The 26,566-nt window shown below is 37.3% G+C and overlaps 1 protein-coding gene across 6 annotated transcripts in view; it reads left to right on the top strand.

Moving 5' to 3' along the window:
- INSC (INSC spindle orientation adaptor protein) overlaps nucleotides 1-26,566 on the top strand; it is a 124,259-nt gene that overhangs the window by 29,545 nt on the left and 68,148 nt on the right. For all 6 annotated transcript variants that reach the window (XR_006181003.1, XR_006181002.1, XM_042882183.1 and 3 more), the window contains exon 2: nucleotides 5,670-5,761. Coding sequence is in view for 4 of the 6 variants with exons in the window: in XM_042882183.1 (XP_042738117.1) it covers nucleotides 5,709-5,761 (53 nt within the window). In the remaining 2 variants the exon portion in view is untranslated. The remainder of the gene's footprint in view (nucleotides 1-5,669; nucleotides 5,762-26,566) is intronic.

The raw sequence follows: 26,566 nt of genomic DNA, 5'->3' as shown, positions 1-26,566 counted from the left end.
GCAGTGGATCTGTACCTCTCAGCATTTTATGGCAGTGGATCTGTACCTCTCAGCATTTTATGGCAGTAAGCAGCATTAATGCTGCCTTTAGAACCGATAAACATTTTTATGTGGTGATTATTCTGCATTCCATAAAAGATAAATATAGCTCTGGAGTGCACCAACTTGCCACCTATTATTCAGTTTCTGAACCTCAAAAGCAGATTCTTTTCCAGCCAAACTGCCTCTAAAATGCAAATTGCTAGGAATGTGACCGCTAATCAGTTTGCTCCCATAATACTGCCATGTATATAAATTGGTGTGCCACTTACAGAATGGGAGGTTTTAAAGACTTTCACTGAGAAGATTAAAAAAAAAAAAAGAAGAAAAGCCAACTAAATGATTAGCTCAGTGGCTTTTTGTCCAAAATAACTTTTGGCGGGGAGGGACAGGTAGGAAGGCAATTGAGAATCAGTTACACCCTTCTCTATCTCCTTATTTGAAATATCTTATAATGCAGTACACAGTGATGTAAACTCCATCTTTCTTGAGATTTTGTACCTAAGTGGGAAAATTTGTGAAAGATGTGTTGTAAGAAAAAAACATGCTTTGGTGAAAGAGCTAACAGTATTGGAGATCTCTCCCATTCCTGATCTCTGGTTATATGAATACTTGGCCACAGATAGTGCTGAATTATCTGGGTAACATGGGACTCTGCTTTCCCTCCCAGTGCAATCAGATCTTCTGGTTGTACTGCAGGTATCCCACTTAGTGAATTTCCACGCAGTTCACTTGCTAAAATATAGATATTGAATGAACAAGCTCATATCTCTTGCTTTGAAAGCAGATTTTTGCATTGTGGTGATTGTATGTGCAAGGAGAACATTCTGCAGGTTCTAAAACCAGGATGTGAATGAAGGAATTTCAAACATTATGTGAAGACGAATGAAACTCAATCCTAGGAGACAAGCTTGTTTTTTTTTTTTTCTTCTTTCTTTTGATTCTTGACAGTTGGCAGTGTTGCACTTTGGCTAACTTATGATCTCCAAAATGAGGTAACCTTTCTGTAGTTTTCAGGGTTATCTTCAACATGGGTAGATTCTGTCTACCTCTCTTTTCCTGTTGTTTTGAGGTTCTAAGGTGTATCTGCGTACAGTCAGGCTAAGATGAGAAATCCAAAGCAGAAAACCCACACAGATTTCAGTTTGAGTTATTATTTATGTGCACAGTGGATCCTGTCAAAGATGAACATAATTGTTTGAAATGAGATCTTCTCTGTAAAACAATGGGAAGATGGGAAACGTAAAACATTAATTAACTACTCAACACTGTTTCACATTTGGTTGTTGGTTCTGCAAGAACAGTTAACGTGAATGAATACTGCAGGTAAAGCTTGTTAACCCTCCTTCTTACTCTTCTTACTCTGGTTTGAACTTTGCTCTCTGGAAGTGTGGTACGTACAATTGTATATATGGTCCCGTGCTAATAGAACCCAATTTAATGCACAGTTAGAAGGACTCCATTACTCCTTGCTTTTGGTTTTATGGCTTCTTAGATTTGTGACACCCGGTTTAATATTGAGTTGACTTTTATAATTCATGCCAGTAAAAATCTGTTAAAATGCAAAATTACCACAGGATCCTGAGACCTCAAATGGCCAGTATGAAAAGCTTCAGATGGACCAGGCATGTTGCTGAAGGGCACGGTGTATGTGTTTACTTTCCAGCTGATCACATAAATATTGTCAAAACTATGCTCTTAATTTGATTTGTGACATTCCATTAACAGTTACTCCATGTACCAGAATAATAATAATAACTAATGATTCCCAGACTCCCAGAATTGTAAAATAAGGACAGGCTGTGTTTGACAGAACAGATACCATGCTTTAATATGGACAGGAACTGTTAATATTAATCAAATGAGGTATAGTCTAAAATGACTTCTGGCTAATGACTTGTTCTCTGGCTGACCGTGCTACTTGCAGGTAACACACTGTTCTAATTCTGATGATTACTAATAATTGCATGCTAGATACATGGTTTTCTGTCTCTCAGAAAGAGAAATGATGTTCTTCATTGTTCTTACTTTAAGGCGTTACTGTTGAAACTGTGATGTTAGGCTGTTAGATGTGGGATGGCAAAAGTTCATGGATTTGCCTTTTGATTTAAGCTTTTACAGGGATGGACGTGTGAGCAGTGAATGAGTTCAAAATGTGAATTTAATTGTGTGACAGCCAGAACTTAATTATTCAGAGCATCATTCTGTGATGAAGAGCTTCCTGAAGGCCACCAGTAGTAGGAGTTAATAAGTCACACTTATTTCACCTTGAATATGTGCTGTTACTGTGATGTTTTCAGACAAATTTATTTAAGAGAAACAGAATTAAGATCCTCCCTATTTCTTAATTAATTCCACAAGTTACACTGAGAGATGGAGAAATAAGTTAAACTGGAAGATATGGCAAGATTGATTCTGTTTTCCCAGAAGAAATAACGTTTTTCTTGGGGCGCTAAAAGCTGTCTTGTGCTTCAGAAGCTGCTCTCATACTAAAAGGGAGGAAGAAGAGACTCCCAGAAGGGAGTTCCTGTAATGCAGAAAGAATCCGGTCTTCTGGAACCAGCAGCTTGATGCATAGCTGTGTTAGGAAGGCCTGGTTCCTGTTGGGTTGAGTCTCCTCCTTTAACGTATAGGTAGGCTAAACAGTGAGCTTTAAGTTGTATCACCAAGGTATGATGCACATATATGAGCAAGTTACCTCTTCTTAGTGTTTTTTTTTTTTTGTTTTTTTGTTTTTTTGTTTTTACCACAAATGTAGTTTTCTACTCTCACTGCTCTTTCTGTAAGCAGTCCTTATATGCTGTTGCAGGGTGAGGTTTTGTTTTCTGAAAGAAGCTTTTTATTTTTTTTTCTGGTAGTTTTCTGAAAGAAGATTTTGGCTGTCTTCAGTGGGAATAATATGTGGTTTGTGGTCTTATCTACATCTAATTAAATGTAAGGAAATAACATTTTAAAAACTAATTCAGTGTTGACAGGACAAAGAGAAAGATGAAGGACATGAAGAGAGTCTCCCTTGAATACACAATGCTATCTACCAGGAGAATTAAACATGATCGTAACTTATGATGATGATGCAAGCGTATATAGAGACATTTATGTGAAATCCTATGGAAGTTATTAAAAGTTGGCCTTATTTAAGTCCAAGAATAAGTTTTTTTTATTATTTCAGCACAAGGGTGCTACTCAAACTTGTACCAAAATGACCAGTATTGCAAATCAGAGGCAGTGTTATTTTTGGTACATTTGCCTAGGCAGCATGTCTGGCCAGCTGCAGGCCTGATCCAGCATTCAGTGAAAGCTGACGAAAAAAGACATAGCTTCTGCTAATGCTTCCTGTGAGTATCTACAAAGTAGATAAATATATTCTTATGAGTGCATGTTATACATATATGCAATGTGTGTAACATTTATGTACACTCCAGCTTGGGCTGAAAATCTTGAGCTGAATTCTAATCATAATTTTGAGATAGGTTAAGATATGCGTGAGGTATTTTGTTGTTTCTGGAACATGAATGACCTCTAAGTAGGAGTTGGTTATGTTTCTAGTCTATTAGCTGTAATATGTATACGTGTTTTGTAGACAGCCAACATTTAAAAGCAAGAAAAAGCTGCATTTTTCTCATGTTTCTGATTTACAGAGAACGATGAGATGCAGTAATCTAATTTATCTGTCTATGGTGTCATGTTTGTAAGTAATAGAATGCATCAGATGCTCTGATGTGTATGTGTGGGTATCCTACTAGTGGGCTCAGCTAATGGTGAAACAGCTTCAGCTTGTTGAGGAGCTGTTCATTTTGTAGAAGATGGTGAGTCCTGCACCTGATGCTGAACAGGAGATCAGAGTCCATTAAGCCCTTTTCTGCAGACTGAAAGAAACTCCTCTCTTTACATGGTAGGAAAATTCATCCCAGAGATTAAGATTTTATACGGATATGTTCATCTTTGATTGTCCTGTCCCCCCATGGAATAGTGCCCGTCAGCTATTTGCAGTAAAACTGATTCTATGGTTATTTGCATTTGATATTCTTAAGTCTATTTGACAAAGACTAAAAAAATTCATGTATATTTTATCAAATATTGTACACTTGTAATTAAAAAAATATAGAGTTTTTCATTACTGAAATTGCCCTTTAAAAAAGGCAGAGCGCATTTTTCTCATGTGCACCTATTTAAAAGAGTGTACTGGTATATGTGTTAGAATTGTTTCTGTACTTCTGGGAAGATTTGAAGTGGTAGGACAGAGGCAACATTGCTCAAGTAATTTGGAGCTAGTAGTGAGCTGAGCATGTAGCACATAGAACACATTATTTTGGTTCTAATAACCCTAAGTATTAGGGACATGCATTAGCAATAAGATCAAGTGGGTAGGAAGGATGCTGAGGACTTATCTCGGCATCCATTAGGAGCAATTTGGAGTGGCAAAATTCTTGAATACTGACTGACTCAGCTTGCAGGAAGTAGACAATACAAAATGGCAGAATTTCACAAGTGATTGCATCAAAAAACCATTCTCCCTTAGTTGGTGACAGATACAGCATTAACTTCTCACTTCAAGTATTTTCTCTGAGTGAGATCTATTTACCTCAGGCTTTTCTTCACATCTAAGAAAGCATTGTTTTCTCCACTTTTCCTGCCTCCTCCAAATTTTTTTATCTCCTCATTCTTCTTGAGTCATGGATTAATCTCTTCCTTAAAATATTTTACATTAGCAGTTCCTTCACCCACGTGGATAAGTGGGAACTGCTACATTATTTCTGTAGACCAAAGCATCTGGTTTCTGTTCAAAATATTCATTGTTTTATAATGGATAATGCCCTAATGTAAGGTGTGTGTGTATGTGTGTATTTTTTCTTCTCTCTTAGAAGAGGATTGTGGGAGGGAGATGGTTTCCACTTCCTTGGTACTTTCTTTCTTTTTCCTGTACAATGCTATTTGGAGGATTCTTCTCAGGCAAAACATTGAGAAAGATGTGTATAGCATTTTGAGCTACTAGGAAAACAAAATTACTTAATGTAGAAGGATCTTTTCCAACCTGAGCAATTCTGTGATTCTATGATCCAATACTTGTATAACTTGGACAACAGTAATTTTTCTGTAAATGTAATATTATAAGATTTCAAAATCATGTGGCAGCGCACTTGCTTTAACTTTTAAGCTCTCTTTCTCATGATAGCCTGAAGAATTAATTTTGCACTGAGAAGAAATTTGTTTAATTAATGCAACATGGCTGAAAAACAAGGCTAACTAATAGCTGTACTGACTCAGCAAAGTGTTCAGCCCAGATGCCTCTGACCTGCATAGTAGTCCAAGAGGTTTCTTAATGTACAGAACCCTGTATTTTTTATGCAGTGAAATCATTGAATGGCTTGGGTTAAAAGGTCATCTAATTCCAATGCCCTGCTGCAGGCAGGATTGCCATCCACTAGATCAGCCACTAGATTGGGAAGCCCAGTGCCTAATGTACTTACTGGCTCTGGTTATTTGCTGGAGTTGTGTGGTATCCTGAGGAAAAAAGTCTTTTGAATTTTTTCTAATGCGTTAACTCCACAAATTAGTAGAGAATACCATCCATGTTGGACTGAAGAGGCCTGAGTTTTCTGAGGTTTACTAAATGACTTTTTTCTTTCTAGATTGTGACCTATGGAGAAGAATACATAAAGGGATAAAATATGGCTTTTAAGGGTGAGGACCACTTAGATTCCCTTCCTTTACCTGTTCAGCGGTAAGTGGTACTCTTCTCATGCAGACTTAAGTGACTAAATGCTCCCAAAGTTACTTTGTTATTTAGGATCCAAAGGTGAATAAAAAAGTCATTTTTAAACACCTTTCTTGAATTTGCTTACATTCTCACTGGTAAATCACGACAGTAAATGCGTAGTGACTGTTTTAAATGGGTGAGCTGGCTTGTGGTACAGCAATGATAGTTTACTGGATTGGTTGTCATGATGGAAATCTCTTGCACTCCCTCTACTCTGAAGAGTATTAGAAATTATAAATATAAATTTACTGAACCTCATTCACTGCCTCTACTTGTAGCTGTGGTACTAATATTAAAGTTTCAGTAGAATCTTGCCTGTCCCCACGGGGAACTGGAAGTACTGGTTGCTCTATTAATCAATTGAGGTTTTAGAATCTGGCTCCAGATTGGCAGCTAGTATCTGTAGCATAGTTTCACATCTGTGATAATGGAGGCTTCATGGAAAGGGAAAAATGGATAATGAATACAATCATTCTATGTTTTCATTGAGCTACGGTCTTGATATGTAGCATAATTGATTTTATGGGCTGCTGAATGCAGGGGTAAAATCAGAAGCAGGAAGGATTGAAATTTCATTATTTTTTTTTTTTTAGTTGTCGTCAGGCAAAATTTTCTTTCCTGCAGTCAACTGGCTGCTGACATGCATTCTCAGAATACGGGGCTTTTCTACTCAACAAATTTTGGTATTTCTCTGTTTTTCACTATCTGAATCTTTTAGCAGATATTTTGATAACACCACTGGGCTTTCAGTTGCAGAAAGACAATTTGGGTACACTGTCTTCTGTAAGGAATGTTAGGTGGAGGAAAGCAGTTTGGGGATCCCAGATACGAAGTAAATGAGGACCATATATTGGATTCTGTGTATTGGAAACCAGCAAGTCCTAGAAATCCTAGGTAACCAGGTGTGAACTGGACTGGAATAAACAGGGATGAGGCATACTGTCATTCATTAGTTTTAATTTTCATTCCATGGGATGAAGCTGTGGAATATTGCATCAGTGGTGCACAGCAGTGCCGTCAGATTAATGACTTGCACTTGGAAATGCTCTGATCAGATAAGGTGCTAGATATCTGCGTTAATTTCTTAGTAATAACTAATTACTTCTGGAAATTGAATTGTAGTTTAATAGTAGACCAACTACTGTGCAAAAACTTCCATTGCAAAATGGGTCAGTGAAGCCTCTTGCAGAAAAATAGATACAAGTGGGACCAAAGGCAATAAGACCCATGAATGGCAAGGGCTGATCCAAGTTGCTGGTGGCAAACTTTTCTTGCAAGCAAATGAGGATGTTAGCTGCAGACTGCCCATGTTAGTGATAGGAAATGTGGAGAAGTAACAGTGCATACGGTGCTCACATGTAACAGCACAGAACTGAAAAGTTCTGAAAGTTCTGAATCTGTAGGCTAGAAACTGCTGAAAAGGGAACCTGCCTGCAAGTCAGTTCTGCTGTGTGCAGGGAGGCAGGAGGACTCCACTACACTACGTTTAAGAAAATATGCACCTTGCATTGACTCTTCACTGTATCTTATTGCAAGTTATGTGGGAAAAGTTTTGTACAGTGGCAAGTGCTATGCTCTGGGGAAGTGCGTGGCCCAGCAGGACAACTGTATGTAGTGAGATCATACAATAAGTAAATACTCTTTCTTGCCCCCAGCTGTTTCAGTATAGCTTCTGAAAATGGACTCTTTACAAATGTCTTTCCTGTTGGAATTGTTTTTCTCATATTTCTGGTGAGTTTTCCAGGTGGGAAAGCTAATGTAAAAGAAATGGTCTTTCTCTTAGGTCCCTGTCCTCCATTTCTTTGTAATAAAAGTTCATCAGCCTTTTTGTTTGCTTTCAATTAATACAATGTACCCATTTTTTCATGGTAGTCATGGTTTCTTGCACTTTCCATATTGCATAGTAAACAAAAATTAGCAGTTAGAGTACTCAATCAGAAGCCATTCAGCTAAACAAAGGTGCTCATAATAAAGAGCAAAATAGGATGCTGGTTTTGTTTTCCTGGATTATATGTTCAGCTCGCTCATAACTGAGAGAAATTCAGTACAATTAGTACTTAAACTACAAAAACAACAAAACCCATGAATACACCGCTTCTTAAACATAGCAGGATTCTCCATGGAAATTAGGAATGTAAAAGTGAAGCAAAGGTAAAGTTATCTTGCTGAAAAATGTTGAAATTTGCACTATAAATCTGGGAGGCACTCTTGAAAGTGAAGTGATAGCAGTGGTAGAGCTAGTCTTTCTTCCTGAGCCTCAGAAATGTAATACTGCTAAACTGTTCAATACATACTCTGAACATCCTTACAGTTTTAAAAATGAAAGATAATCCTCTGGGTTATAACTTCAGCTTGCATAGGAGCAAAGGCAATGTTAAATATTTAAAAGCTTGTTGTTTTTTTTTAAAGTGAATGCTCTGAGGACCAAAAAGATGAGCCTTACTAGGTGATAAATATAGAAATTTTTTAATACTATTATTTTTTCTTACAGAATTTTATGCCATTGATATAGGTGAGAGCGTTTTTTTCTTAATCACTGTGCTTCAGATGAAGAAGGTGAGGCAGAGAAATCAGACAAGTCTTTGAACTCTAGGTACATGTAGTTAAGATCTCTGAAAATCACTTCCTTGTCTTGATCCACCTGAAATCAGAACGGTTTGCCATAAAGGGCTTCTAATTTTGGCTCTGCCACAGAATCCAGGTTTCCTGTCTCCCAGTTCTTAACCAAAAGTCAGTTCTTCCTCCTTTTGTTACGTTCTTCCTTTTTCTGTTCTCTAAGGACCTGAGATCTATGAAAGAACAATATGAATGAGGTCACTCCATGCATATTTATAGCCTTGCTCTGCTCTTTAAACTGTGCCATGTATCTGCAGGTGTCCTGATAACTTCTCTAAAGTATCTGCTTAGGTGTCCTGTTACATAAATTAAGACTTTCGTGCCCCTTTTATGCCCTCACCTATTAAGCAATTGCTAAGGTGGCAATCAATTCTGGAGAGGTCTGGATTTCTTTCAGTATGCATTCTGGTGGTAGTGGTGGTTGTTTTTTTTTACCCTAAATATTTTTTTTTCCTTTAACTTCTTTAATTTCTCGCAATGTTATTTTCTATTTCTGTATGGTAGGTAATGGCGACTGGAGAATTGCTCACTGCATGTGTCCCATCCCTGGAGGCATTCAAGGCCAGGCTGGATGTGGCTCTGGGCAGCCTGGTCTGGTGGTTGGTGACCCTGCACATAGCAGGGGGTTGAAACTATAGATGATCACTGTGGTCCTTTTCAACCCATCCCCTTTCTGTGACTCTATGAATATCATCTTGTTACAGGCTTCAGGATATTCTAGGTTAATTGTTCACAGGCTTTCAGTAACCAAGTGGAAAAGAAACACTTCTGAGGCTATCTTCAAAATTCTAGGACCAAAGCATTCCATCTATGAAGTGGTGGGAACCATGTCTTTCACGACTCTATGTACTCTGCTGCTTGCCCAGTAAGCAAAGAGGTGTTGATTGAAATGATGCTAAAAAATTCTGGGAACTGGAAGAAAAAATGTTGGACTGAATTGCTAATTTAACAGAATATTTGCTGAAAGTTGAAAATTGAAACTTGCAGCAAGAGAGGTGTGTGGCTTTTTTTCTTTGTTTGTGTTACTCCAGAAACTGCAGTGATTCCCCTTGGTTTTTCTCCTCAATCAAGATAAAAAACATGCAGGCTTTCGTGGAATATAGAGGCATATTATGATGAAAAATATGGAAATTTATAATGGTTTTTTTTAATGGAAGGTACAACTTCAAATGGAAAAAAAAAAAAAAAAAAAAAAAAGCACTTGGCAAAAAATTTCAAGTAAGAAAGAATTTCTACTATAGTAAGGAAGATAGTGTAATGATCTTTGTAAAGCAAGATGCATTTTTACCTGCTCAGGGACTAAATTATTTTAAGATCTATGTATTGGATTTTGCTTCCCGAACTTCATGTTACCTCTTTACAACTGAAAAGAGTTGTTTTGATAACACTGCATTTGAGGTGCAAGACACAATGATGAGTCTTTCAGCATGTGTCTAATATTGCATTCATATGCTGTGTTTTTAATAAATACAACCTCAAACATGACTTTGAGGAACAGATTATATCAGCTTGTCAGACTTCTACCCTAAGTATCTAGAATTACCCCAGTACTGTGTGATTTAGTTCTTGGAGTTGAAGGCAGGGAAATAGTTCTATCTAGTCATATAAACAAATAATAATAATAATAATAATAATAGAACAGTTGGGCAAAATTACACAGGTGTATTCCTTCTCATTCAGTTACCCAAGGACCTCTTTCCACTTGTATTCTCTACGCAATGAGGATCTGTTTATCTTGTTGTGATCTGTTGATGTGACTTTAAGCTCTAGATGTCTTTTCTAGTGAATTTGGGGCAACAACTAGATTTGGTTGCATGGTAGTTTATTGAAATATTTCCTGTTTCATCTTTCTTCTTTCTTAAACATGAAACACCAAAGTGAGTGAGTCCTAGGGATGGGATTTCTGTGAATTAGCCTGTGTAAAACTATTCCCTTTTTACCTCATTCTAGTCTATTTTTCTAGCACTACCAATTCTTATTAGCTGTTACAAGACACCTTTCTACTTACTCTGTATCTGCATGCCTTCAATACTACGTAGCCATTTCTATTATCAGTGCTGATCCTCATGAAACTTGTCTCTCCATTTTTAATAGTATGTTGACTCTTCAAGAACCAACAACCCATTTGTAAGCATGCACAACTTGTAAGATTGTGCTCAAGTTCATCATCACAAAATCATGCTTAACTATGAATGCTTTAAATGCTTTGTCTGATCAGTGATTTACATGTCCTTGTGCTACTTAGACATCTTCTGTAAGTGCTCATTTCTTTTTGTTCAATGGCTTCCTGTAGTATCTGCTGCTAATAATAAAGGGCCTGTTCTGCATTTCTGGCTTTTCCCACCTACATCATGCAAAGTGAACTTCCTGCCTGATAAACACTCCTAGTGAAGTGAAAAATTTCTGTATTTTACAGGCTACTTATTGTTGCAGATCTTGTCCTACTTAAATCCTACGTTCTCTACAATCAGTTTTTATTGGGATGACATCAGGAACTTGCATGTCAAGGCTCTCTACAACATTCAGACAAACACCTAAGAAACTCTATAGAACAAATGCACGTTATCTGTGATACAGATTGAGAGTTGAATATTCTTTATTGTTGTGCTTCTGAATTTCTGCGTTATGAATTTTGAAAATCCATTCAAGAATATAATGCTTTCTATGGAGTTGAAAACAGTTTTGGAAAACTTTTTTTTTTTTTTTTTTTTTTTTTTGTAGTAAGCTCCATGAACAGCATGCTACATAAGAGAGAAGAGTGCTCTGCCAATAAAGCTATAAATAATAAATCTAGCTGTAGCATAGTTCATGGCATTAATGATAACCTCATGCAATGACCTTGTGTTCTTTTCATTTCACTTGGTTAACCCTGTAGCAATTCAGTAAAGAATCATAGCTTAAGGAAGGGAGGTCTATCTTATCATAATGTAAGTATTTTTTGTGTTAGTGATTTATATTCCACCTGTAATAAAACTGAGAGTAAATTAGTTTGCTTTGTTGGTACAATTAGTTTGATTTGTTGGTAGAAGCTAAATCACAGCTGCTTTTGTGTACCCGTATGCCATTTCAAGGGAGGATTTTCAAATGTTGCTAGTTGACTGGATCCAAAGGATGATGTTAGCAAAGTAGTGCCTATTGATTTGCCATCATTTTGTAGCACTCAGGAGGAATATGAACTCAACAGGTTTTTTCTTTGAATACATGGGTAAAATATCTTTGTTCCTATATTCAGGATGTTAAAGTGTAGGTCAGCAGTTTAGCTCAGAGGCAATAAAAATAATTGCGTTTCACTTGTACTTTATGTATTTTGGGGGTGTGCGAGTCTGCCAGAATTCAAGATTTTTCCTAAGCTTTTCATTCTGATAGTTTTATCGCTATAGCTTTACATTAATTGTATATTATGCTGCAGAAACATGTTATATTACTTCCCAGAGATACGCTGCATAATATTTTATGTTGAACTCTAGAAGTCACAAAAGAATTCTGGCTTTTAACCTGAAGTAAGTTTGAGTTTATCCATTATAGTAATTGAGAAGTTGGAGTGACTTTAAACTGTGAACAAATAGACAAATCTAAACAATCTATTCAACTTGATTCACTAGACCTTTCTTCATTAAATGTTGGTATTTCATATTTGTGGGTGGGTGTTAGTTAGAAACAGGTTTTTATTAAATGATGAAGCATCAACTTTCATCTTTAATGATTAAGAATTCACCCTGAATCTTGTCAGGGTCAGGGACACATTTCAGAGTATGTGATGCATAGTACGCAGAGATCGAACTGCTAGTGTAGCCTTTTTTGTATAGGAAGCTTAATTATTTTCAGAATGCATATTTTGAAATGTGGAATTCTGTAGAAAATACTTTTTTTTTTTAATATTAAGAAAAAAGGCCCTATCTGCCTGATGAATATCTGAAGATAAAGAAAACAAAACAGCAACAACCAAAACAAAACAAGACAAAAATGAAGACATTAAAATGATTAGTTTTGGGACCATCTTAAAGTATATAGGCATCTTACTTGTTTGACATATCTTGCTCATTTGCTGTAAAGGCTTGGGAAGAGCCTTCCCCATTAAATACCATAAACAAATAGCTCCTTTGAGATGTTGTTAAGCAGTAATGTTATGTTATACTATACTTACAGCCATGAATAGCTGAAGAGCCACACTCTTGGCTTTGTGTTGTCTCTGAGCTTTCTGGCACCAAAAAATGCTAAGCCTGAACTGCATCTGAACCTAGTACATTAGCAGTGGGGAAGGAACCTATCCCAGCAATTGTATGGCTAAGGAAGAGAAAGAAACACTGGTCTGCAGGTTCCAGACTGGTGTGATAACTTGATGCCTTGTGACATACAAGGTGAGGAAGAATGGAGGAACAGAGAGAGCCATGTATGTCCCAAAGCATGCAGTCCTGCAGCTCGCAGTCAGCCTGGTGCAGTCACTGAACAGTGCTATGTGCCTGGCAGCAGTGCTGTGCTTGAGGGCTAAGGCTGATCTCAAGTTTGTTTTCCTGAGTGTAGGAAGGAGTGAGCCAGAAATGGTAATGCCGGCACTGGCCTCATTCTGAAGCACCGGGAGGGTGCTTGTCCCTATCCTGCTTCACAGGAGCACAGGAATGCTTCGCACCCTGCTTGCAAACTGCACCAGGGGATTCTCCTGACTATAGTTCTTGGTGTGTATCTTTAAAAAATTTGCTTTGCATTTGTTAGTCAGCAAGTCTTATCACATTTGGAAGAGCTTGCCAGTTATAATAGTCTTCAGGGAAGCAAAGTTATGTAGCATTAACTATAAACAATACAGTTTAAAAGGAAAATGGACCCTGTACTATCTACTCTTTGATTACTTCTCAGGTTATTCTAACACTGACAGATTATAGTTAAGACTGTGTGTTTGTTTTCCCATTTACAGAACAGTATTGGAAGTCAGCTATTTTGCAAAACAGTTGTAAGGCTTGGACTTTCTAGGCAATTTTATGCGCATAATGTAATCTGAAGTTACTATTCTGCTGGCAAGAAGAAAGATCCATGCTCTTGCCTCTCATTTTAACAGTCAAGCTATATTGGTTTTATCAATTATGATTTAGCTGGAATTTTTCTTGCTAGTGCTGGATGGCATTTAAAGATGCAACCCTGGACACTGACATCAGAGTATCTGAGACATCTTTCTCCTTTAAAATGCAAGCTTTGAAGCGTTCTAGAGGCAGTCACTGAGCTTACCAAATGAGTGAAAAATGACTGAAAAAGAATGTAGTAGTTTTCTTTGTAGGAATACATATTTTCATGCAACTCCAAAACAGATCAAAATAATGAAGACTTCCTAAAGCTCAAAAAACTCACTGAATTTGCTATTGTTTTATTTTAAGAAAGTGTTGCCATTGGTCTCTGGAAGGGCAGGAAGGTTTGTTGGAACTTTAGTTTTGGATTGAGCCTTATACGTTATTTGTCTTGGTTATACCTCTGATTAATTCCTTGACCTAAGGCAAACAATATTCCTGCACCTTTCCTTCCTCCATCTCAGCTGGTGAAATGCAGTGGAAGTCCTTATTAACAGATCCCTGCCAGCTGCTGTTTTAATGATCCTTATGTGGAGCTCTGTGTGGTATGACCTCATGCACCTTGCGCTTGATACTGTGCATCATCCTATTGCAGGTTTGATAATGTTGGATGCTATCTAGCAGCTGCATCTACTAAACATTAATACATTTCTATTCACAAAAACTAGCTTGTTCTTTCTCTGTGCCATATCTTGCTGTCATTTTTATAGAGTTGTTGCCTGGCATGTAAGTTCACTCAACTCTCTTTACATCAGTGGCTATAAAAGAGGACAATGATTAATCACCTGTTCCGTGACATTTCTGAGGTGTTTTCTTCCAGTCTGATTTTTAATAACTCCATTAAGGATATTTTAATGATCTTACTATGACAAGCTGAGACTTGACTTCTGAGTTATTTGCTGGAAATGCTAGTACCAGATTGTGTTAAATACAATATTTGTTGCTTCAGTCCATGTTTCCTGGGAATTTCTTCCTCGCTTAATTGCCTAGTCTCTCTCAATCTGGTTCACTGCTGCCTAGGGATGGTGGGAGGATCTTGTAACCACTTGTTCTCTAACCTGTAACGAGCAAATTTAAGAAGGGTAGCAGAACAATGCTACAACTTTGTAAATGGTATCTTGCCTTTTTCCCTTTCTGACAAATAGTGTAGTGATCTTAAGAAATACGCCAGCCTGACCCCATTTCTAGTCTCATTAAATTTGCTACTGTCTGTGAATGGCTTGATTTCTGAGTTCGCATTAACCCTGAGGGACTTGGAGTGATGGAGTGAGATGCATACAGGAGTTTAATATTGAGCTGAAAGGTGATTGTTAGCAGTGCTGGTTGATTCTTTTTGCCTCTTACCGTATTTCAATAGGTGTGATGAGGTATATATATGTTATTTTATTTAAGGCAATAAGCCTAAAGGAGTATAGGTATGCAATTTTTCCTTTGCTTTTTTTTTTTTTTTTTCTTTAAAGAAAAATCTTTTTATTAAGTTGCTTGTGTAGAGACTATGCTTCAGGTGTATGATTTCTATATCATTCTTTTTCTGGATACTTTATTGTAGAAGGTATTCCAGGAGTGCAATAGAAACAGAAAATATTCGTGTCAGGGAAATATATTCTGCCCAATTAAAGATGATGGAAATATCTTTCTACTATCATGAACGAATGTGAGATTTGAGCTCAGAATAAAAACTAAGTAGGGGTAAAACAAGGGAAAGCTGAGAACATAAAAATATAAAAGGAAAAAAGAGGAAAACCAGAAATGGGATTGGGGTAGACTGAGGTTATTCAGTGTATCATGAGATGGTTGAAAGCACCATTTTGGGTAGTACTGTAGAGCAAAAGTACCCTTGTTCAGTAACAACTGTAATCTCAAATTATTGTGAATGTTATCAGCTTTGCATTTTGAAATGAACTTTGTAGGTGAAATCTGAAATGCACGTGAGGGAAATAAGTGAATTTGTTTCTGTAGCAGTGATTATATTTTTGATCTTCCATATTCAGACAGAAGTTCACTTGTCTTATCTGTACTTTAAGAAACAAACAGATTAAAAGGTAGTGGATATTACGTAGTTATGAATACATGATTTCTAGCTAGTCAGGAAGCAAATGTTTCCTGTAGAAAATTGTCATCCCTTCTTCCATTTATTAAAAGAACACTCTTGAGTTCAGAACACAAATTACATAGCTAACCGGGAGGACTAACTGGTAACTTAACTACATCTGTTTTCTCCCAGCCCTGCTGGCAGAAGTTACTGCTTGAGTGACTTGTTTGCTAATTCACCTTAGATCTCGCATTCGAATAAATCTTAGAATTGAGGAATAATTCACTTGGAAATAGAATTCTATCTTCTGCTTGCAGCAGGCTCTTTTCTTTTCTTTTTTTTTTTTTTTTCTCCTTATGCTGCTCTCTCTCCTGTAGTTGTAGATTATTTTTTCCCAACTTTGGTAAATCTAATTTTTGATGTAGCACAAGTTATCCAATTCATTTGAGGGATAAATGTGGAAAGAAAAAAGAAAAGACTGGGGAAGCAGTAAATTCAGCTAATGACTGATTACCTGTTCAGATGGCTTTTTCTATATTTCAAGACCTAAAGTATAGCAACTGTTGTTCTCTGCACTGGCTTACGCACAGGGCTTGGATTCTGGGCCAGTGACTTCAGTGAGAGATGATTAGATCAGAGATTTGTTTTTTGCTATAGATGAAAAATGAAGCTTCCTTTTAAAACAAAACAAAACAAAAAAAAAAACTTTTTAAAAAAGCCACTTTTAAAACTAATTTACTTAAAACCAATTACTAAAGGTAACATTTTCAGTGAAAGGTGAAAGTGGTTGTGCTGACCTCTCTTCTAGGCTTAGAGGATGAGACTATGACAGAGCGAATAGTATCCTGCCTGCAATAACCAGGAGTTCTCCACTCACAAATGTTGGGTTCACAATCCTGAGGATTTCACTGAAGTTTTCAGTCTTCCACATTTCTAATGTCAATGCTGGTATGCTACTATTCTTTATCATTTCATTTTAGTCCACTGTACGTATCAGGATGGAAAAATATGTCTAGGCAATACCTTTTCACATCCATTTTTCTAATGTTCCCTTAATAGAAACTTCCAACACTAATAGTTGAGGCCAATCTCGCCTTCTGTACCCCCTCTATCATTTAAAAACAAATATGTCTTAAGTCTGCCAGAAATTCCTGTAGCACAGTCCTGATGTGGAAGGAGAAGGGATTGTGCTTATGTTGTGAGTGGATAGAGAACCTGATGCTGTATTGCTCTTGGCTAAATTACCAGGAACACCCTGGCCAAAAGTCAGTGCACAGCTGCCAGGGAAAACAAGTTTTGTTTCCCCCCCCCCAAAGCATGGTGATCTGTTCAAGACTGGAGTTGCACTGAATGTTCTCTGTGGCTCAGCTGATTGGTGAGTGGCTGACCTCAGTCATTCTGAAAAAGTATCTTATGGGCAAGTATGAAGACAGTCTGAGTGAGCTGCTGTGCAGTATCCCTGCCGTAAAAAGGGGGTGGTGGTGGTGATGAGAAAAGATTATACTTCATCATGTGCATTGGATTCAACTTTGCTTCAATGTAGGTCAGGCCGTTCCAAAAGCATGTCCCTTAGCAAATGCCCAAATTAAACATTTTTTCAATGTCAATTTGCATACCTCATCAGTTAATCCTGCAACCCAAAAATTTGAATTTGGATCCTTAATTTAAATAAGTGCAGCTCTCTAGTTTGGGTGGCACGGGTCAATCCTTCCTGGTGTACACAATAGGCCTTTAAGCCAGTCAAGCAGCAGCCTTGAAAGACTATGAAGAGCAGGGTGACATCTGAGATGAGATGTGCGAGAAGACCACTTGTGGAGGAAACTTGCAAGAGCACAGCATCACCAGTACTTTTTGTGTGCTACAAGAACCTGTGGTAGCAGGGGTAAAAACTAAGGCTGGCTGACAGCTGCTTTAGGGTCTCAGTCTTTACTTGTGCTGAGTAGGATGCATCAGGCCCTGTGCTTCTCTGAGGTGAGAAATGGGAGCATAAAGCTTTGTTACTTTCATTGTAATGGTAGACATGTGTTCAAGATGTTTCTCCTATTAACTTTGTGAACTTTCCAGCAGCTGAAATACTACTCAGCTTACAAATGAAATTGGAATGTGTGTGTGCACATAGGGCAAACAACGAAAGTCTTTAGAAAGTTCTGATGTTTTTGTTTTTTTTCAGTTGAGATTTAGGAGAGGATTTAGCTCTCTGTGCTTCTTAATTCAACACCGTGTAGGGATATGTATGAATTATATGTATAGTGCTGTAGCACAGGAAACTTGATTTCAGCTTATTCTAGCAAATCCTTGCAGGATCTTGTTTCCATAAAGTTGCTTGAACCTGCATGTGGAAGAAATAAAAGCGATCCTTATATTCCAATACTTTATTGCTACTCTGTTTATCTTCCTTTATCTTTAGTGGGCATTTGAGCAATTAATTCCCCTTTAGGGTTATGACTTTTTATAGATACCTATCTCTCCTGCTGTCCCTGTGTTTCAAGGCAAGGCTTTACCTTGCAGCTATTTTCATTTTGTGCACCTGATGCTTTTGCCACAAACACCTGAGCTGAGAATTTTCTGAGAATTTCTTACTGAGGTTACACAGCAAAACCAGAACTGTGAGGGGAGGTTGCTCATCTGATTGTATTAACTTGGTATAAACCTGCTGAATTGAGACCTCTTCTCCTACTCTGTTTCAGCCAGACTCATCTCACTGTATGTCTGCAAATGATCCCTTGCCCATGTTACTGTTTGGGAAAGGTGCTAAGGATAACTTCATGTGGTTACCAGTTTCACGCTTCAAAGAAATGCATTTGAAAGCATGACACTTGGGCATTAGATAATTTAGGAAAGATTGAAGTGATAGATTGGAACAGACATAACATTCCACAAACATAATGCAGAAATAATATGTGCTTTCTACAGGTATAGTAAGATTGGGGTTTTTTTGTACCTATATATAGTTCTCAGTCATTCTTGTGTTGGAGTATAGCAGCACTGCTGCTCAAATTAGATCCTTAAGTCATTTGTAACCAGAAGGGAGCTTAGTTATATTTTATGTCTCAAAGAGCTTTAACAGTGAAAGCATCCTATTATCATCAGAGGTCTGTGTATATTTCTGCAGCTTGTTAGGACAAGTTTTCCTACTTCAATGAATTTGGTACAGATTATCTAATTTACTGTGGTTACATAAGACCCGTTAGGATTTTAGGCACTCTTTTATGTCAGAAATAGTGTAACTTTTTGCTAATGGGCGGCAAAGTCCTGCTGATATTTGTCATCTTGTCATCATGCTGTTCTGCAGACCTTTTATTTTCCTGGGTGCCTGTGAAGCTGGGGGGACCAAAAATGCTGTCCCTCTTGGGCACCTGTGCCAGCAGTAGGCAGGGGCTTTGTGTGCTTAAAGACTATTCTAGCTGCTAATGGAGTAAGCCAGAGATTATAACTTTTTTTTTTTTTTTTTTTTTTGACCCTTATCTTTGTGGATAAATTGAAGTGAAATGAGGTGCTGTAAGACTTCATCAAATCTCCATTTGTTTTTCTGAAAGCTTAAATTTTGTGTTGAATTAACAAGAGTTCTGAGTGTGGTTGGGTGAGAACTGTATCTTCTACTTGAGTATTTAAGATTTCAAATGTATTTGTTTTACTTGGGTCTGTTTCACTCAAGCAGCAGAAGCTATCCTTTCTCCTAGATATTTTTTTTAATTGGAAAATATAAGCTACTGACATGGAAACTTCATGCTAAGTTCATGATAAATACCTTAGTATCTCTCTGGATAAATATATATATATGCACATATACACTCATAAATAGACAAATGATTATTGCAGAATCTATTGCATAGGCTTGTTTTAAAACAACAAACAGCTAAAAGATAGAGTGATGCAGTTAAAATATATTCAAGGATCCATTTCCTTGTTTGCCTTGGGAGATATTTGATGTGTTATTAACTCTATCTGTGATGTACCTAGTGAGCCCTTTATTAACATAGGTTATATGTGTCCATGCTTATAATTATAAGCGCAAATTCTGTTTGGTATGTGAACAATGATCTAGCTAAATAAAACTCCAACAACCCTAAAACAACAAAAACAAAATGGAAAATCCGTACAAAATTACTAGAAACCCCAAAGAAGGCCCCCCCAAACCCCAACCAAATTAAGAAAACAAACCCAGGAAAAAAAAAAACAAAAACAGAACACCTTCAAAAGCAAAACTTGAACCCAGCTAACCAATAAACCAGACCTTCAGAAAATGATCAGGGATGATGAAAAATCTAGCCACATTTAGTAGATCAGGAGTGAGACAAAAATTTCATTCCCTGAAATCAGGAAGATGATGATGTTCTATCCTTCCCCAGTCTCTGGATGATCAATGACACTTGTATCAGTATTGTTCTTCAAAGACCTGTTCTGTTGCATTTTTGGGTTGAGTAGTGCAGCCTGGATTATTTCAAGTCTTCAAAACTGGTGAGATCTTGTCGGATGTCAAGGAGGGTTTAGGTGATGGGAAAAGGTGGAGAGGGAAGAGAGAAAAGCCAAGATACAAGCCAGCTATGTTTGTTGTCAGTACACATCTGGCAAAATACAGATAGAAGATATTTAATGCTGTTTTTGCTGATTCAGTTATAGAGTAAAATTGCAGTATGTAATATTGATTTTTTTTATTTTTTTATTTTTTTATTTTTTTACTCCTGCAACAGGAATAGAATACAATTTAAAATAAATCTTGATGAACAATTACTGTTTTGCATGGGATTTCTATTACTCTGTTACTTGTCCGTGGGGTATTTTATTGGCTTTTAGCGTGTTCATTGACGCTTGGTTTCTGTTGTACAGTAGAACTAGATTTCTTTACTTATTTTACATAGTAGTGAGAAGGAGGGAAGTCTTGTCTCCTTCTTGGTTGTTTAGCTTTTTTAATGTCTGATTTGTTGGTAACAGAACACAACTATCTGTCTTTGCCTTTTAAAGAATGTCTGTTTAAATAATTAATTCCTGGAATATTTCTAAGTAAAATATCTTCTTTTCCAAAATGAGAATTGTATAATTTCTTCTCTGCTTGTAATTAGAGGATAAAGGTTCAGTCTTTTTGTTTTTTTTTTATAATGGATAATTTTTCATTATAGCCCAGCTTAGTAATAAGTTTAGAGAAATGGAACTTATTTGGGAAGGGGATGCTGGAGAGAGGAAAAATCTCTCTTGAAGTTGTGCCCCAAGTGCACAGTTCTGATCAAATTGTTTCAAATCTAGGATCTGGATTTGAGGGCTTTGAGTCCTTCCAGGAACAGGAGTCAGAGTGAAAGCTGGAACCTGAATTCCACATCCTTTCCCTTGCACTTAGTGATGAGCCAAGTTATCTCAGCAATTCCAGTCCGATTTGTCTCAACAGTAGTTACAGAATCAAAGCATACCCAACTTGACAACTGATAGGCTTTGAGAAACCATTTAGCAGATGCTGTGAAAATTTTATGGAGTGTCAAAAGTCATTTAATGAATCAATATGGATTTATTCTTGCATGCTGGAAAACAGCAATACAAAGGTATCTCACAGAACTCTGGATCTATTTACATTTACTTCTCTCTACAGTGAAGTTACCTTATTTTCTGCATGTGTTCTAGCATCATGGAGGATTGTTAATCAGGCATTTGACAGATATGCAATTTTTTCCTTCCTCTGAAAACCCTGCTCTTATAATAGGAATGGCAAAGGGAAAGTGAAAGAATATTAAGTGAATAAGACCTTTATTTTTTTGGTGTGGATCAGTCATGAAGTGTTGTCAACTCAGTAATTTATGTGAAGAAAATTTTAGCTAAGATTGACATCTGTAAGGAATATCATAATATGGGATATTTCCTTGCTTGCAGTTCTGGTATGTTTTCACTTTAAATCTTCTTGCTCCACTACGAGGAAACGTACGATATATTATAAAGCATATATAAAGAAATACATTATAAAGCATTAAAGCAGACAGTAACTTGGTTATACTTTTTATTTGTTTTCAATACAAAATATTGTACTTGCATAAAATATCAATTTATATTTGATGTGACGGAATAATTCACTGAACCAGGGATGTATTACTGCAAAACACTAACATCAAACCTATGCTCACATTTGCTACACTTTTACCTCTTGTTAGCTTTTTCCTTTGTTCCTTTTGTTGCTGATTAGAGTTTATTAACGCTAAATAAATAATTAAGGAGGGATAATTGACTTATTTTTGCGCAGTAATACTGTAACGATGCTTTTTTTTCTAGAAAATATCATCGTTTTTTCTTAATGCACTGCAGAACATAGAGCCTGTATACCCATATGAATCATGGCTACCTCATTTGTGCCAGAGATTCACTGCCAGTGACCCAAAGTCCGCTGTCACTAAATGAAGAACAAATGGATCGGTTGCTTCGTCCTACTCAATCAGAGAGAGGGAAAAGACACTTTTTCAACCTTCCTTTTGTCAATATTTGTAACATTTTTCTCCCAGCTTGTAAAAGCCACCTGGCTCTGTCCTCCATGCTACGTAATTTCTTTCATCTGCTCCCTTCTGAAGAAGAAGATTGACACCAGTGCGGTGGTGCTCTTGTTCAGCACGCTTTGCTCTCTCCCTTCCTCCCCTTCAGCATCTGAGATTACCAGAGCTGCTGTGAACAGCAGCAAGGTGAAAAGTCCTCACTAATGAATTACTTCCAAGGAAAGAACAGTCTATGGGATTCTTACCCTTCTCATCTATACTTTTACGAGGAAATCAGCCTGTGGCTTCTTCCTCACCTCATTCAGCATTTTGAAGAACCCTGTGGAACTCTTGTCTTTTTCATGGTTTGGAATCCAGTTGCTTTGGATTTTAGAATTTAATGAGACTGTTCCAGCTCAGGCATTCTTCTCTTTAGCTATTGTCCTTCATTCAAAGGTCCCTTTCTGGTGGTAAAAGAAAATAAATAAATAAATAAAAAATAACTGCTAATTTCCTTTCTCCTTTTGCCACATAGCCTTCAGGAACTCCTCTCGGGATTGGTTTGAAAATCGTAGTTTTTGCCTGCTTCTCTTACATGTTGTGGTAGCACCTGTACACTGCAGCCAAGATCAGAATGCTAGGCACAACTTTCAAGTGCTAAAGCAAGGAAATGTCTCATCCTCTATAAGCTACGCAGAGGAGAGCCAGTCTGGCAGAAGGCAAACTGGCAGAAGGCGACGGAAATGGTTGGGATATTAGTAGAAAAGAGTGGAGCCCAGATTTTGCAATTGCTATTCAAGCAGTTTATCCACTAGATCACTTTGTTCTTCTGAGTAAATTTATTGTGGTTGGAGAGTAGCACAAGCTTTAAGTAAATCAAAAAATACAAATCTGGCCTTGTACAGAAAATGGAGTGCAGATATCTCATTCTTTTGCTTGGCTCACTGGTCTCTCTCTGGCAACTGGGCAGCATGAAAGAGGTAAGAGATCTGGGTAAGCAGAAAGAGGATGGTTGTAGAGGAAGGGCAAAGTAGAGTAGGCAAGGGGGAAAGAAGTCAGAACTTGAAACATGTTTGAAAAACAGAAGTGAAACAGGGTGTTTTAGCTTTATGCCAGAGATTCAACAATCTATTTTTTTGGGAAAGAGGCAATGTGTACAGAAGGAAAGTATGCCATGCAAACTCCTGAGCTTACACATGCACAGTTAATTGGTTTTATTGTGGCCTAGACTTGAGCAGTAGGCTGCGTCCTTGTGGGAAGGCTCAGCAGAAGGTTTAGGTTTGCTAAATAACCTTTTAAGAGGAGATTTGACAGGCTAGGACTCCTGTATATTCTGTCTGTTATGTGTTTTGCAATGAGATTTTTGAGAAAAGCCATTTAATATATATGAATTATATGAATTCAATAAACACAGATTAGAAGAGAAGAAGGTAAGGAATGTCTGCTTCATACACATAACTAGTAAGGAGTAGATACTAAAAATGGGGGAGAAGTACCCTGACTAAATGAAGACACATCAATCGGTGGCAATAGGAACATTAACCATCTAGCTTCAACTGCCAAAGGCATAGAAAATAAATAAATGTATCTGGGAAAAGGAAAGCACAATTCAATCCATGGAAAGCAGGAACTATATAGGTGCTGAAGTAGCTAGCAAAATTTTGTATCGACTCCAAGTGGAAAGCAGATAAAAACGGTGCTTATATCTAGGGAACAAGGGAGGGTAGGACAAAAGGCAACTGGAAGGGAAAAGAGGAGAAATTTAGGAAAGATGCTCTAAGAGAGTAGCTAAAAATTTGAGATTAAAAAGGAAACAGGGGAATGTGAACCTGCTGAAAATGGAATGAATGCACTGAATAACCTTTTATTCTGTTATGAGGTAATCTTGTTTTCCTATTTTCCTTCATAAAAAAAGGTAAATCAGTGGAGACTGCACAAGGTAATTTACTGGTAAATACAGAAAGACATAACTATTAGGCAAAGAGTAAAATGGGAAAGGACAACCACAAGAGTTGCTTTTGAAAGAAGGTAATTAATAGTAGACTTCAGCTATTTCTCTCCGTACTTGTTTTTATTAAAATGTTTCATTTCATAAGTGGTACAACTTTCTGTGACTTAAATTTTGGAGCACTGCTAGCAAAATAATCTTGAGGCAATGAGTAATAGGAAAGAAAAGAGTAGTTGAAATCTCAAGGCTTTGTGGTTAGGGACTCAACAAGAAATCTGCAACAATTTGTAGCTCATTCAATGGAAAGGGAAAAGTGGCCTGTGTAGACTAGTTCATAATGGGATGCTTGTGATGGTGTGTAATGGGAAGATCAGCCCAAGGCATGAGAAGAATATATTTCTAGTGGAGATGTGGGTGCACTAATGCCACTGTGCAAGTTAGTTTGAGACTTGATTTGATATTAAACATGATATCAAGTATGTAAGAAACAGATTTTGCAGCAGCCACCAGAATATTTGGTGCAAGGGGAGTAAAGATGTAAAAGAGTAAAGAGCTGTAAAGGCATCCCAAAGAGTTTTCCTTGTTAATTTTTTATGAATCAGAAGCTGAGAAGGCTGTGTTCTCTTTCTAAAAATGTATTAAAAGATAAGTTCTTATGTGACATGGAACTTGAAACCAAATGGGAATGAAATAATTATTAAGAAATTTAGATGAGAAATAAGATGTTACTGACAGAGCACTGAGGTTCTAGTCTAGCTGCTTAAAAGAGCACTTATGAACCCACAATGAACTATTTTCAGTTCATTTTTAAGCCATTTTTGAACATATTGTCTGATGCTATCAGATGAGTGCATTTCGTGGCTTCAGGTTTGATTTTCAGTTCTCCGTTTCCACAGAAGCATATAAACATGCTTAAATGTTGGATTCCTTCGGTAAGAAAATGTTTTCTTTGAATGAGAAGGTTTAATTAAGGTATTTCTAACAACTTATTCCCATTATTTATGACGTTTTTGCTGGTTTTCATCTTTTTAAGTTGTCTGTTGAAGGGTTAATAATCTAATGCGATTCTAGGATAGCCTGCTGTTGGCTTTTTTTAGCTAGAGTTGCTGTGAAAAGATGTGACTGAGTCCCCAAGTTTCTGTACTGTCCTGAGTGATACTGATCTCATAACTCCCTGTAAAATGATTGTTGCTTTCTTCATTAAGTAAAACAGGCTTTATTTAATCAGTAGGGTTAGGACCTTATGTGAGTAAATAGCAAGAGGTGAAAAGCTAATGGTGCTGCTCATAATGCATGTCATAATTCCTTTGAAAAAGGCACAGAAATCTGTACTGTTTGTTATTAAGCTACAAATTAAGGCACATTTGGAAAAAAATATATGTTCAACAAGGGGCTGGCTCTACCTTCCTGAACTCTTATGTTAGTCTTCAAATTAGTCTTTTCTTGCAATTGTTTCTGAGCATTTCCATGATCTGTGACCCTAGATTATTTCCTGTGTTGTTTCCCTCCTTCGTATTTCTATTTCTCTATCCCTGCTAGGTGTTTACAAGGATTCCTTTTAGACTATGTTGTTCTTAAAAAGTGGTGAGGAACACTGCCCTCTGTGATTACAAGCTTAGCTTGAGCATCGGGGGACAATGAACAGGGATGAACAACCTGAGCACACTTTCTCCTGCTGTTGGCCTTGTTGGCATTTCTCCCATTACATGTTTCAGGAACCTCAGAGCTATTTATGAGAGCTAGAACTCTGGTATTTGAGTAATAAGTAGCAATTTAAATGTACGGTGGCAACAATGTCCCTTTGAGATTATCAGGGTGCTTTCAGGACTTAATGTCCTGAAACCAGATGTACAAATGTTCTGAGTAGGGTCATCTTGTGATGTTCCATCAGGATATGCTGTTCTGTGTTTATTGAGCTACATACAGTCCAACTCAGGTGGGACTCAGGTACTTCCTACAAAGCGAAGACCTCTCAGCTCTACTATCACCTTTATTCTGAAAAAAATATAATGCATGTTTTTTTTCAAGGCACAGAATGTCATATGTACAAGAAAGAAAGTGGCAGAATCTTGCCACGTCAGTACTGCTTTAGTCTCTGCAGTAAGGCAATAGCTCCTTATTTCAGAACCTCACCTCAAGATGTAAGGGATGACTACTTCATCCAGCTCATCAAAGAACAATTTGCTTGTGAATGAAGGGAATCCATTTAAGGCAGGACAAGTAATCGAGTAGCATGCTGAACAAAAGACACAAATCCTGGCCAGATGGCCAGAATTGTACATATTCTGTAAATACTAAAAATTGAGGCAGGCTGATCCAGGAGTGACATTGCAAATATCAATGTTATAGCAAATGGAAAATCATCAGTTATCTCTCTAGTTGGCGATCATTGTGACAACACTGGCATACTGTTTGTTCAGCTTTGCCTGCAAGCAAGCCAAGCAGAGCTTTACACTATCGTTAATTTGCTGCTGGCAGAGTTTACTTAGCATTTCTATCCATATTCTGCTAGGAAATGCTTTTCTCTTTTATGGCTGTCTTAAGTCACTGAGTTCACAGCTAGAATGTGCTTGTGGAGATAGCTGTTGTCTTAACAATGAAATGTACTAGGCACAAAGTGAGAATCCACAAAACTAGGCTGAACTAGTTCTTCTGTCTTCTGTCTATCTCTTCAGA

The sequence above is a fragment of the Lagopus leucura genome, unplaced genomic scaffold (genome assembly GCF_019238085.1).
Source record: "Lagopus leucura isolate 7727_CA_CO unplaced genomic scaffold, USGS_WTPT01 Super-Scaffold_100033, whole genome shotgun sequence".
Lineage (NCBI taxonomy): Eukaryota > Metazoa > Chordata > Aves > Galliformes > Phasianidae > Lagopus > Lagopus leucura.
This window is presented reverse-complemented; position numbering and strand designations above follow the sequence as displayed.